We start from the raw sequence: 14,103 nt of genomic DNA, 5'->3' as shown, positions 1-14,103 counted from the left end.
TAATAAGTTATATGGGAAAAGAATCTGAAAAAGAATATATATATGTATATGTATAACTGAATCACTTTGCTGTACACCTGAAACTAACACAACTCTGTAAATCAACTATACTCCAATATAAAATAAAAATTAAATTAAAAAAAGAGAAAGTTAAAAAAAATAGAGGCAAGCTAGACTATGAGTCTCAGAGAGGTTAAGCTAACACATATATATGGAATCTAAAAAAAAAAAAAAAAAAAAGAAGGTTCTGATGAACCTAGGGGCAGCCAGGAATAAAGACACAGATGTAGAGAATGGACTTGAGGACATGGGGAGGGGGAAGGGTAAGCTGGGACGAAGTGAGAGAGTGGCATGGACATATATACACGACCAAATGTAAAATAGATAGCTAGTGGGAAGCAGCCGCATAGCACAGGGAGATCAGCTCAGTGCTTTGCGACCACCTAGAGGGGTGGGATAAGGAGGGTGGGAGGGAGACGCAAGAGGGAGGGATCTGAGGATATACGTATGCATGTAGCTGATTCACTTTGTTACACAGCAGAAACGAACACCACACTGTAAAGCAATTATACTCCAATAAAGATGTTAAAAAAAAAAAGCTGCCTGAAGTCACACAGTAAATGGCAGAACAAGAGTCTAAACCTAAGTCTGCCTAACGCTAAAGCTATTCTGCCACCTTCCTTTGCAATGAGCGAATGCATTCTGTGCTGCCTGGATCCCACCGGGACCTCAGCTGGCTGTTTCTAAAGGGAGCTGAGCGGCAGCCTCAGAGGCTCTGCTCCGAGCAGGGGCCTCCCACCTTCTGCTGCCTGATCGCCCTGGTGACCTTCTTCTCCTGGTGCAGCCGCTCTTCCATGTGCACCAGGGCCTCCTTCAGCAGCGCCTTTCCTTCGGCCTCTTTGGAGATGTCGTCCTTCAGCTTTGCCACCTGTGGCTGGTACATCTGAACCGACACTTTGCTCTGCCTGAGCACACAGGAGAGACAAAGGCTCTTTTCTCCTCATCTTTCTCACTCACCACCAATGCTCCCGACCTGGGAGATCCTCAGAACACTTCCATGTATTCCTGGCTTTGCGGTTTCCTTACAAGTGGGGGGAAGGCTGAAGATGTGGGGACTAGAGGGCAGAGTAAATAGCCCATTGGCTGTGGACGTGCAGCATGAAGGGGGCAACGGTTATGCTACCAGCCCCTCCCAATTTTCCAGAGAGGGTGGGGGAACGGATACCACTGAAAATAGGATGGAATTACGAAAAACACACACATGGTGAAACATCAGACACATTTATAAAAGGTGCACCTTATTCCTTAACAGTAGGGTACTTTAACTGCTGTTTCTTGCCCAGAGACTTGGGTCCATCAGGCCCTGAGTCACCATCCCGCCTGCCCCCCTCCACACCCAGGCCTCTGTCCTCTTGTCCTGGTCCCTACGGGTCTGCAGCTGCCCCGAGGTTTAGCTTGGAGAATGGAGGCCTGGGCCTTTTGCCGGGGACACGGGCCATACTTGAGCTGTTCAATGTCCTTCTCGTATCGTCTCAAAAGCTCTTCTTTTCTCTGCAGCTGGTTCTTGAGTAGGGTGATCTTATCAAACACCAGGTACAGGTCTCTTTGTCGAAGCTGGTAGACTCTCTCCCTCTCTTCTGGGGAGAGGTGTTTCATCGACACGTGACCTGACATATCTTTGATGTTCATCATAGTCCCGAGGGTTTTGCTCATATCCAAGTACTACGAGAAAGTGTTTCACTGGTAAGAGGCCTGGCCCAAGACCGCTGGTGGCCACTTTGAGGAGGCAAACATCTAATTCTGTTTCATTCATTTTCTGCAGTTGCAGAGAAGAAACACATGCTTTGCAAATGAGTGCATTTGGGGCTTTTACTACGACTTTCATTTTACCCCGCATCCATTTACAGTATGCCTTTTTGCAAATTGGGGGGAGGGGTGGAGGGGGAATGACAACAGACATAAACATTCATTCTTACTACCCAGTCTTGCAAGGAATTGGGCTCTGAAATTTCCAGCCCATGCTGGGATAGGAGACGGGTCTCGTGGAGCTACTGTAACAACTAAACATGTATGTGGAGTTGATGTTTAAACTATCTGCAGGGCACGCAGGTTTGGACAGGAGGGGACTGATGCTGGGTATACCTACCAGCTTTTCACTAAGATCTAAAGCCTCAGCCACATCCGTTTTCCATAACTTCTCAGTGGCCATGATGGACCCTGGGCTGGAAAGGCCATTTTGAGGCTGAAATAAAACAAAAGAAAAAAACTCACTTGGCATTCCATTATGATTTTCTACATCCAGAAGAATAACCCAAGCAATAATGGAAGAACTGGAAAGATACTAAAGAATAATTTGATAGAGTTAATTTTTTTAACATCTTTATTGGAGTATAATTGCTTTACAATGGTGTGTTAGTTTCTGTGTTAGGCTCCGGAAACGCAGGCTCAGTGGCCATGGCTCACGGGCCCAGCCGCTCCGCGGCATGTGGGATCCTCCCGCACTGAGGCATGAACCAGTGTCCCCTGCATTGGCAGGCAGACTCTCAACCACTGAGCCACCAGGGAAGCCCCAGGTGGTTCTTATCGGCCAACTTGGGGAAAAATTTCTTCTAAGACTTTGTGGTTGAAAATGTAGTCTGCAGAGCTGTGCTATTGGTACCAGCTGGGAGCTGTTCAGAAATGCAGAATCCCAGGCTCCCCCCACCCGAGACCTGCTGAGTCAGAATCTGCATTTTAACAACATCCCCATATGATCCGTGGACACCTTTGAGTTGAGAGGTGCCACTGTAAAGTATCCTCTAATTGGCTGGTTTCTGGAAAAGTAAGTAGCAGTTTTGGCCATGTGTTTCCCCTGATATGCATGAAGAGAAAGACTGAAATACTATTGGTTGGTCTTGCACACACTTAGACACAAACCAGGACCCGCAGTAACGACTGGGATTTGTATCAATAAAATCAGCTGCGGTATATAAACAAAGTACCATTTCTAGACATTTCAATAACCTTGCCTCTTCAAGTTGATCTTCAAGTTGATCTCTGAGTTTTAGGATTCAAGCTTCATGTTAATTCCTCCTACATCATTCACCCTCTTTAATTAATTTAGTTCCCAACAAGGAGTTGTTGAGATTCCTCCATCTAAGTACGTGCCCTCTGTTTCTCATAGGAAAGCCCATTTCATCAGTTTCCAGTAGTAAAGAGAAGGACGGGGACCACCTTACCGATTTCTCTGCCATTAGCCGCTTGACTCTGGCTTTCAGCTTCTCTTGCTGTAGCCTTTCCTCGGTCAGCTTCTCCTTCTCTGCCAGATGCTGCCATAACTCTTCTTGCAGCAAATACTGCTGAGTTTCCCGAGAACTATTGATCTTCATCTGAAATGAGGGGAAGGGGAACTGCAGCTGATGGGGGACAGGACTAACACAGGAGTCATTTCCACTACCTTTGGGGGCGGGACAAAGGTTCACGAAACTTTCTTCAAAACACAGAAAAATGATGCTTAGCTTAGAAACTAATAGCGAAGTTGTAGAGCATCGTGGTTAAGAGCTCAGACTCTATATCTAGATAGAATCTCAGCTCTAGTTCTTTCTAGACACTTCTTCGTATAGAAAATAAGCGGGTGAACAAAGGCAGGCCGTCTTCCTCCTCATTCATCCCTGCCAGCCGCTTGGGTGCGGGATTCCGTGGAGAGCACGGGCCCGGTTAGTGGCTCTGCAGCACGCCTACCTGACCTACTGCCCTTTCCAAATTGGCTTTAATGAGGTTTGCTCTGTTCCTCATTTCTTGCAGCTGAAGCAATTTCCTTCTGGAATCCTGCCGAAGCTTCTCTTCAACCTGAAAGGATGATGAAACCGAGGGCTTCCTGCTAATGTGATCATCATGCCTTCTGGGGAAACTCTTTTGGGGGTGCTAATGGCAGTGGGGGAGTCCCTGAGGGGTAGGGACAGCTGCAGCCCAGCAGCAGGGGTCACAGGCATGCAGAGGGTGGAGGCAAACTCACAGGGGGTTGCCCCCTATGGGAAAGGGCCCAGCTCTGCACCCGGGGCTCAACTATGTTCTACCGCACACTCCCATCCCAGCTCAGTCCCTAACAAGCTGTACGACACTGGGAAAGTTATTTCACTGCTCCGTGACTCAGTGTCCTCATCTGTCCAATGGGGATGATGATACTAGTATCACTGCATAGAGTTATTGTGGGGATTCAATGTTTGGAAGAGTGCTTAAGGGCTCTGTTAAGTACTGTTGTAACCTATGAAAGGTGGACGGGAATGTCTGCTGTACAGTCTCGTTCTAATAATTCGGAATGGGTACTTGGAAATGTTATGATTGGGTTTATTATCATAACTGTTTGTCGTCACCACTTTGAGCACACTCACTGGTGGTAACCTCTCTGGAGGCTTGCCAAAGCAATGTCTATTAAGAATTGCAGCCTGCAAAGGAAGGTGTTTAAAGTGGAGAAGCTTGCCTACTTTTCCCCCCTTGCTTGGGTAATAGTCAACTCACGGTAAGCTTGGGCGTGCTCCATGCTACCGTTGGCTGGCCAGTGTAGGCCTCGCAGCTGCTCAGTTCTTGGATGCACCTGCTGAGCCCTGGGCCCTGGCACTAACAGGAAATGAGGCAAACTCTCATAAATAAATGGAAAGTTTTTGTGCTGAAACAAATTCACAGGATGTTTTTTTAGGGATCTGAAGAGGGGGATCACAGGGATGTAATAAAAGACCCAGAAAAGCCCTTAAGAGCTTTCTTCTGAGTAGTGTGGTCCAGTGGAAGAGCCTCTACCCAGCTCTGTTACCTTGGAAAAGTCATCTAAGCTCTCTCGGCGTTAGTTTTCTCCCAGGTCTAAACATGCTCTGACTTCTATGTCAGCAGCCTTTTTCATGTGCTGCAAAAGCCAAGTCCAGCCTTGGACTCTGCCCTTATCTGTGCTGTGCATGAACAGCCCCCGTTCCCGTCCCCAAGCCTCAGAGTCACCTTCAACAGCCACCCTGCTCCCTCTCTCACACTCGGGGGTCTCATTCCTGTCCTCCAACCCCTCTCACATGCAAGCTGGACTGTGACAAGTGGCCTCCTCGCCTCGAGTTTAGTTTCTTCCAGTGCAATCTTAACGGTACTGTGAGAGTTACCCAGCTGTAAGGCAGCTCTTTCCAACAGAACTTTCTGCAACGGTACAGGTACAATGAGCGAGGCTCATTGTCTAATATGGCAGCCACATGGCACATCTGGGGATCGAGCACTCGAAATGGGGCTGGTGTGACGGAGGAACTGAACTAAAAATTTTACTTAATTTTCATTAATTTCAGTGTAAACAGTAGCATGTGGCTGTTTGCTACGCCAGGGTCACTGAAGTCAGACGAACCTGGAGTCAGACAAAACTGACTGTGCCATTGGGCTAGTTACTTTACTAGTAACTAGTAGCCTTGACTTTTTCATCTGTAAAATGGAGAGGATGATTTCTAGATCACAGCGCTGTTGTGAAGATGAAGAGATGAAATGTTCAAGGAAACTCCTAGTACGTGAGAAATTGTAACTATCATTTTCACCCTGATTACTGTCCACGAATGTCATTGCATCAGTCACTTGTTCAGAAGCCTTAGTAGCTCCCCACGGCCTGTGTGGTACAGAGCCCAAGCGCCTGAACTAAGGCAAAACACTAAGCCAGGGATTCAAGAAGCCCCTACGAACTCTGAACGAGGTAAATAAAACTGAATCCACACCTAGATAAACCATAATAAAACTGCTGGAAATCAAGGGAAAAGACAATCTTAAAAGCAACCGGAGAAAAAGACAGATTATGCAAAGGTACAACAGTTAGGCTTACAGATGACTTCTAAATAGAAATAATAGGAGCCACAAGACAATAGTGACATATCTAATGCTGTATCTAATGTGCTGAAAGAAAAGAATTGCCATTGTAGAATTCAATACGCAGTCAAATGTGTTTTAAGAATGAAGGTTAAATATACATCTCCAGACAGACACACAGGCACATCTGAGAATTTGCCATCAGCAGAGCCACAATGAGGGAAAACATTAAAGGCTATTCTTCAGACACAAGAAAAATGAACCCAGGTGGGTGATCAGAGATGCAGAAAAGACGAGCAACAGTAAGGGTCATGTGTGGATATGATACTGACTATAGCAAAACCCTAATAATGTCTTGTGGGGTTTCAAGTATCAAGAGGAGTTTAGAACATGACAGCAATGGCTTATAAACCTGGAGGGGGTCAGTGAAGTGAAGGTGCTTGAAGCTCACGGCACTGTCCAGGAGAAGGGCAGGATCACCAACTACTAGTGCCTCTGGGGAAGTGAAGGACGCAGGGCTGCCCTGGTGGCGCAGTGGTGGAGAGTCCGCCTGCCGATGCAGGGGACGTGGGTTCGTGTCCTGGTTCGGGAGAATCCCACATGTCGCGGAGCAGCTGGGCCCGTGAGCCATGGCCAATGAGCCTGTGCGTCTGGAGCCTGTGCTCCGCAACGGGAGAGGCCACAACCGTGAGAGGCCCGCGTACCGCAAAAAAAATAAATAAATACATAATGCATATTGTAGTCTTCAGGATGACTACTAAGAGAATAGTAGAAGAGTGAAAAACTTAATTAATGTGTGAGTTTGGTGAGTCAAGGATGAATGCTATTGTCTTACTATTACTAAAAAAGAGTAAAAAAGTGAAATATTTCCAAGCTAGTAGAGGGGGAAAGTGGAATAAGAGAAAACCATCCACTCAGAAGGAGGCAAGAAAGGAGAGAAAGGAACATAACACAGATGGTACAACTGGTATTGAGCAAGAAGGTAGATTTAAACCCCAGTACATGAGTAATTACATAATATAAATGGACTAAAAGTCAAAGATTGTCAAACTGGATTTTGTAAAAATGATACGCTATTTGAAGGCATATGTCTAAACCTTAAGACACAAATTGACAGAGAACATATGAAAAAGATATGGTATGAAAACTCTAACCAACAGAAAGCCAGTGATGAAGCTAAATGACAAAGGAGACGTTAAGGGAGAAACACTACTAGAGATGAAAAGGGACATTTCATGATGATCTAAAGTTTTGCTCTACAGGAAGTATTAGGATTCTAAATTCATATGCACCTAGTAACACAGCCTCAAAATATATAAAGCAAACATCGTTCATATTAAAAGAAGAAACACACAAATTACAAACATGTTGAGATTTTTAAAAACATTCTCAATGATGGAACAAAAAGACAAAAAAAATAAATATGAGAATTTAAGTTGGAACAACATCGTTGGCAAACTTGATTTAATGGATCAATTCTTTCTTAGATAATTTGACAATTAAGATCTGAAGGCAGTCTAGGGTAGTGGTTACACATAGGAGCTTTGGAGTCAGGCAGACCTGGATTCAAGTTCTGCCACAACTACTTTATGCAAGTGAACTTGGATAACTTCCTTCACCTCTGTGAGCCTCAGTTTTCCCAACTGTAAAGTGGGGTTAATACCAGTATAGACCGCATGGGGTCATTGTGAGGATGAACAGAGATGATGCAGGTGGAGTGCTTGCCCCAGAGTGGTTCCCAGGCCGACCTGTCCCTGCCATACCTTGCTCTTTTCCTGCAGCGTCATAGAGATCAGGCTCTGCTCGGTACTGCTCCTTTTCAGCTCCACCCTGAGCTTCCTCATTTCTTTTTCCATGTCCTGGATTTGCTGAAAGAGTTCCAACAACAGGGAAGTCAACTTCAGAACTCATTTCATCTGGTTCATTAAGGCAGAAACCTAGTCTGGGATTCGCTTCATTCCTTCCCTTGGGGGACAATTCCACATCTTTGAGGCAAAGTAGACTTTCTTTCAACGGATGCAATGAAAGGGCTGGGTGAGGGAAAATTTGAGTTTCTTTTGAAGATCAGCATGGATCCTGGATTAAACAGTACAAGATACCTATCCACTCATTAGAATCTCTTTCCTTGGGGTATATTTTTGAGTTCAATCTAAATAAGGGCTGTTTGGAAGACACAATGGGCACAGTTTGGAAGCAAAGAACAATGACATTTTTCTTTTTTCTCATTTGAGGCAGAGAAGTGTGTTCCTGACAGAGAGAAGAGCACACATCTCCTCCCCCCGTCCCAGGCACCGTCCTTCCCAACGGATGGAAAACGTATGCCTGGTGATGTGCACGAGGGTTCGGGCCAGTACAGGGGGTGAACATTTACATTTAGTGGTCATCTTTTCATTTTATAAATTTTTATGTTCACCTTCCATACAAGGCCAGTGATACATTTGCTTTTTATTTTGTTTTTATCAATTATTGTAAAATTGAATGTATTTAAGCAAAAACACTTCAAGAAGAGTTGTGTTAATAACAGTGCTCAGGGCTGTGCTAAAACTTGTGACAGTGGATCATGAAAGTCTGGGCATCACAAGTCAGGGGTAGGGACCACGGTGAATTTCTAGCAGCATACGGTGGCCCCCTCCCGTCCCTTTCCCCAGGGGAAACCTGATGAGGGGCCTTGAGCCAACTGCCCAGAAAATCTGGGGAGAGTATGTTTTCCATGGTCTTTTCACCCATCTCTTTGAGGCCAGCAAACCAAAGAATTAGGAGACTACATTAACAGACAAACACCCAGAAAGCCCCAGAGCTTGTGCTAGCTAATGGGCCAAGGAACCCCTCCAAAACCCTCAAGGCCACAATCTAGGCTTTCAGTGGACACCTAGGGGTCAGGAGGTTCAACGCACGGTTTTGCAGAGTTTTAACTCTTTCTCTTGGGCTTCCCACTTCTCCTTTTGGGCATCTTCCTTCTGTAACTCTTCTTTCAGCACTGAGCACTGTGGAGAAAAAGGACAAGGCCAGGGGGCTTGGCTGGGGGTCCCAAGTACCTGTGTTCACGCCCAGGAGTGTTTCCTGCTGTATAACCCAATCACACCTCTGAATTCTGAGAGGCGAGACCATTTGTGTGATGGGAGCACGGGATCCTGCAGTCCTTCCCAGTTCACCCCTCTCATGAGTTCTGAGGAATAGAGCATCTAAATTCCTCTTCAAAAGCCAGCAAACTTCACTGCAGGGGAAATCCAGCTTTGTAGAGTCTGGGTACTTAGGGGGCAGGGATTGGGATATTTTCACGCTGTGACCAGTGAGGGTGGAGGGGGCCTAGCCAGAGAGCTGGGGTCCATCTTAGGGCTTTTGTGCAGGTTGCATCTCAAAGACACAACTGCCCCGACTGGTGTGGAGGGGTAAAGGGAGCTGTCTTGGCCGAGGGCGGCTTGGCAACAGGCATTAAGGGCATAAGGATGGATGTGCCTTCTTTTGACCCAGCAATTCCCCCTTTAGGAATGTACCTTAAGGACAATGACTGGAGAAATAAGTAAATCTGTAGTTTCAAGGATGCTCTTCACAGAATTGTCAGTAACCGTGGAAGAAAAAAAAAAATGAGGAAACAACCCAAGTGTTGTTTAGAACAGCAGACCACTTTATAACACTGGGTACATCCAGGAGAAAGTATGTAGCTTTTAAGACGAATGATAAGAGCGTTGATTTATTAGCACGGGATAATAGTAAGTATTTAAAAATTTTAAAAATGTGCATAGAATAAATTCACTATAAAATGATTGATTGATTGATTTCTAGGCAATATATAGAAATAAGACTGGAAGAAAATACATGAAAATATTAACACTGATTTCTCAAGGTAGCATTTCCTCTCCTCTCTTTTTACTTTTTTCTTTTCAATGTCATCTACTTATTTTTCTAAAAGTAACACACATGATGTATGTCATTAAAAAAAAAGGCATCCCAAATGTTCACAAGAGTACGACCCTTGGTGGTGACGAGCCCTTGTGCTATTGGCCAGCACAGTCTAGAAGAGAAGGGACCTCATTCCAAGGTCAATGAGGAAGGGGAAACGGGGACATAAATCATCCAAATGCACTTCAGGAGTTAGAAGAGCCAAGCAGGTGCTGTCTTTGCAGATTCCTTCTACTTAGCACCAGCTCTGCATCCCCTTCCCGTCCCCAACACACACACACACACACACACACACACACACAAACACACACACACACACCACATTAAACAGCTATAGCACATGCCTGGGAAGACACTCTGCTTGGGAGAAACGAATGCAGAGGGCTTGGCCAGGCAGCCGACCCGGGGCAGAGGCAGAAGAGCACAACTAAAACCAGCCTCCCACTTCTCGGAAAACGATTTTGTCATCCCCATTTCACAAATGGGGAAATGGAGGCCAAATAATTTACAATGAAAGAAAGCTCTGGGATTGGACCCTGGTCTGTCTGATCCCAAAGCTCGTGCAGTGCCTTTCACCAGCTCCAAACTGGGTATGGTACTATGTACTAGGTATTACTTATTGTGCCTTTTCCTTGGAACCTCAAGATCTGTTCTCACCCCAGCCCCATGCAGACCTAGCTATTGGGTTACCTCTGGGAATCTCTGAGTTGCCACCTGAGATGAAAGCTTTGAGGTTTTACCTTGACTCACAGAAACAGGCACATCATGCAAATACTGAGAAATCTTATCCTATAGAGGCAGGATTCTAAAGTTAGCATTGAAGACAAGATTTGCAAATAGTCAGTTACATGGAAAAAGCTCTTTGCTTGCCTACCACGTTCATCTTCCATAGAGACATTCTACACACTAAAGTCTAAGGAAGAAATGAGAGTCTACGTGTTTGCATCTGGATCTTCAGACATTCTGCTTTGAAGACAATTATGAGAACCAGTGGTGCTGGGACCATGATGCAGCTGTGTGGTCATCCGTGCTCACAGAGAGATCGTATTCTGTTTAATGTTAAACTTTGTAATGGCAGTATATGCTCATACGTGGGTTTGTTGCTGGGATTAAACAAACTAATTTATAATAGTGGTTAGAAAATGTTTGCTTGATTTGAAAATCTATTATGCTTATTCTGAGCCACATACATGCTGTCCTTTGAAAGGCTTCAGAGAAGTTGGCCACGTGCCCAGCAGCTAGCCTCCCTGTGTCCTTAGGCACCGGCCTCATCTCACCACCGTGTGTCATGTGACTCCACTGTGTCTGCTTTTCGCAGCTACAATTTGCTGATGACCCGACACTCACTCTGGAGCTGAGGGCTTCGAGCTGGTGATCCTTTTCTTTGTTCTCACTTTTCAGTTGATTCACCTCCTGTTGTAGTTGTTGAACTTGACCATCCTTTACTAACACGTCTCTTTGCAAAGATGACACCATCTCTGTAAAAGAACCAAACCAAACCAAAACAAAAGACTCATGGAGGTCAAAGAGGCAGGAAGGATTATTGGCAACACCGTGGCTGTCAGCCAACGTTTGGAAAAGACCTTCCAAGTCCAGGCCACCACCGCTGACTGCCTACAATTGGGGAGGCTTTTTCCAAGGGTCCCAGAGCAGGAATGGGAATGAGAGCGAAGTCCACAGAACTGGGTTTGCGGCTTCAGTGAGAATGAGGGGCAGTCAGCAGCAGCGAGAGGAGAAGCCTTTGGGGGCCCCTTGAGGGCACAGGCCAGGCAAAGCTGGGAGGAGAGGCCACACCATGGGCCTGGGGAACAAAGGTCCAGCACAGGGAAGGTCCAGGAATTCTTCTCCAGAGGCCAGGAGACGGGCGTGTGGCAGAGGGCACTGCTGGACACTATTGATGGGGTGGTTGGTTTCACAGTCCTCTGAGTTTGGACCCCTCTCTACCACTTATTATCTTGTTGGTCTTGGACAAGCTATTTCACCTCCCACTGTCTGTCCCACACAGAGTTATTGTAAGGGTCAAATGATGCGGTATGTCCCAAGAACACAAAGTGGCTAAATTATGTTTGTTCCATGGCGCCTATTATTTTTCTCGGCAGCCAGCTTCCAAAATGGCCCCAATGATCCCTACCACCTAGAATCCATGCCCTGTGTAGCCCCTCCCACCCTGAATAGGGCTGCCATGGGTAACCAATATGATACTGTGGAAATGACGGACTGTTTCCTCTCAGGCTGGGTCATAAAAGACACTGTGGCCTCCTCTTTGCTCTCTCTCCAATCACTCACTCTGGGGGAAGCCAACTGCTGTGTCGTGAGGACACTCAAGCAGCCCTAGAGAGAAGCATGTGTGCTGAGGGACTAAGGCCTCCAGCCAATAGCCACATGAGCAGCCATTCTGAAGGGGGATCCTCCGGCTCCCCCCGAGGCTTTAGATGACATGACTGATGCCCCAGCCAACATCTTGACTGCAACTCATGAGAATTAAGTCACCCCCCGCTCAAATTCCTGAACTACAGATACTGGGTGAGATAATAAATATTGGTTGGGGTTTTATCCATTACATTTTGGGGTAACTTGTTATGCAGCAATAGATAACTACTCCATTACTGTAGTATCATTTTTTTAAAACATCTTTATTGGAGTATAATTGCTTTACAATGGTGTGTTAGTTTCTGTTTTATAACCAAGTGAATCAGTTATGCATATACATATCTCCCCATATCTCTTCCCTCTTGCATTGTAGTATCATTTTGAATAAAAGTGGGAAGAAGGGTGCATAAATGCAGTGGTATTGGGTTATCTCCTACGGTTCTTTTCTTGAAAGAACATCAGGCCCAGTTTTAGTGGTAGGTATCAATCAAGAATGTCTATGTAATAAAGCCCAAAATGCTCCAGAATTTCAGTTTAAAAATGAGCTTTGCCTCCAGGACACAGTTCAGTTACTTGGAAATCCCTCTGGGGCTTGCCACACTTTGAGTGGGTCCAGCCCATCTCAAGCGTTATCCCAACCCAGGTCTGTCCGAGTCTGTGATCGGAGAAGGTGGGATCTGAGACAGGCTCGATGCTTGGATGAGGTTTCACTGGCCGACATACGGGAGGAAGGTGAGGAGCAGCGAGTTCATCCTTACATTCCTGGTGCCCAGAAGAGCACCTAGCCTGGGGGAGGTGCTCAGAAAATATCTGAGGACATCCCAAGTGAGGGAGGAGCATAAGCAGAAACCTGGGGGCAGCAGGGGGTGGGTGTGGGTGTGATTAAGTTGCAGAGTGAGGCAGAAGGAAAGCACAGATTCATACAGAGATGGGGATTCACGTGCGACTCAATGCGATGCCTGGCTTCTACAGCTGTGGGCATCTTTCCTGCTACGCGCTGGCTGCTTTCAGAGTGATGTGCCCCTCCGAGGCTCACTGCCTCCGCCCTGTCACCTGCTTCTCTCCCTCCCCTCGTCTGTGAGTGGTCCCATCCTCTTCAGGTCTCTAGACATGTCAGTTTCTGCTTAAAAAACTCCACTGGATTCCCAACACCCTTGCAATAAAAACCCAGACCCCCGACCCTGCCCAGCCCCACAATCCCCTGTTCACTCCACGCAGACTCTCTTGCCCTTGGCTTGTCCTTGCCCACGTGAAACAGGTCCTCTCTAAAAGAAGGACATAGCCGTGGAGGATACAGCATAAACTGGTTAGAATCGGCTAGGTCCAAGGGGGCGTAAGATTCGTCTTCCTGGGGAACTGGAGCCTCATTACAGGCTCATTGTAATACATGAGCGAAATGACACACCCACCAGCACCAGGACATTTCCGAGGCTGACCATAAAGGTCAAAAAGTGGGTGGTGGGGCTTCCCTGGTGGTGCGGTGGTTAAGAGTCCGCCTGCCGATGCAGGGGACACGGGTTCGTGCCCCGGTCCGGGAAGATCCCACATGCCACGGAGCAGCTGGGCCCGTGAGCCATGGCCGCTGAGCCTGCGCGTCCAGAGCCTGTGCTCCGCAACGGGAGGGGCCACAACAGCGAGAGGCCCGCGTACAGAAAAAAAAAAAAAAAAAGTGGGTGTTGGCCCAATTCCTGGAAATCCCTGCCCCTTCCCCAAAATATTAGAGTTGTCCCAATCCTCCCACTCATTAGCCTATAAAATTACCCTGCCCATAAAAACTAACCGCCCCATATTTGGGGGCCTCTAGCCTTCTGAGATGGCCCACACTCTGTCTGTGGAGTGTGTTTCTCTCTAAAGAAATCCACTTCTTACTTTGTCTCTCACTGAATTCTTTCTGCGATGAGACATAAAGAACCTGAGCTTTAGTAAGTCCCGAGACCAGATGCATGATCTCGATTAAAAGATAGTGGGTTCTCACTGGGTTCGAGTCCCAGCCCACGGGTTCAAGTCCCACCTGAGTTCCATGGTTGCACACCCACT

General features: G+C 46.6%; 1 protein-coding gene across 1 annotated transcript in view; it reads right to left on the bottom strand.

Annotated features, from left to right (window-relative positions):
- Positions 1 to 7,652, bottom strand: part of LOC132502448 (forkhead-associated domain-containing protein 1-like) — a 96,255-nt gene extending 88,603 nt beyond the window's left edge. Inside the window, exons 1-2 of the mRNA XM_060118342.1 lie at positions 7,560 to 7,652; positions 3,219 to 3,368 (exon numbers count right to left, since the gene is read on the bottom strand). Of these exons, the coding sequence (XP_059974325.1) occupies positions 3,219 to 3,368; positions 7,560 to 7,652 (243 nt within the window). The remainder of the gene's footprint in view (positions 1 to 3,218; positions 3,369 to 7,559) is intronic.
- Positions 7,653 to 14,103: the final 6,451 nt, after the last annotated feature.

The sequence above is a fragment of the Mesoplodon densirostris genome, chromosome 2, assembly GCF_025265405.1.
Source record: "Mesoplodon densirostris isolate mMesDen1 chromosome 2, mMesDen1 primary haplotype, whole genome shotgun sequence".
Classification (NCBI taxonomy): domain Eukaryota; kingdom Metazoa; phylum Chordata; class Mammalia; order Artiodactyla; family Ziphiidae; genus Mesoplodon; species Mesoplodon densirostris.
Note: the sequence above shows the minus strand (reverse complement) of the source record. Positions and strands in the feature narration are given on the sequence as shown.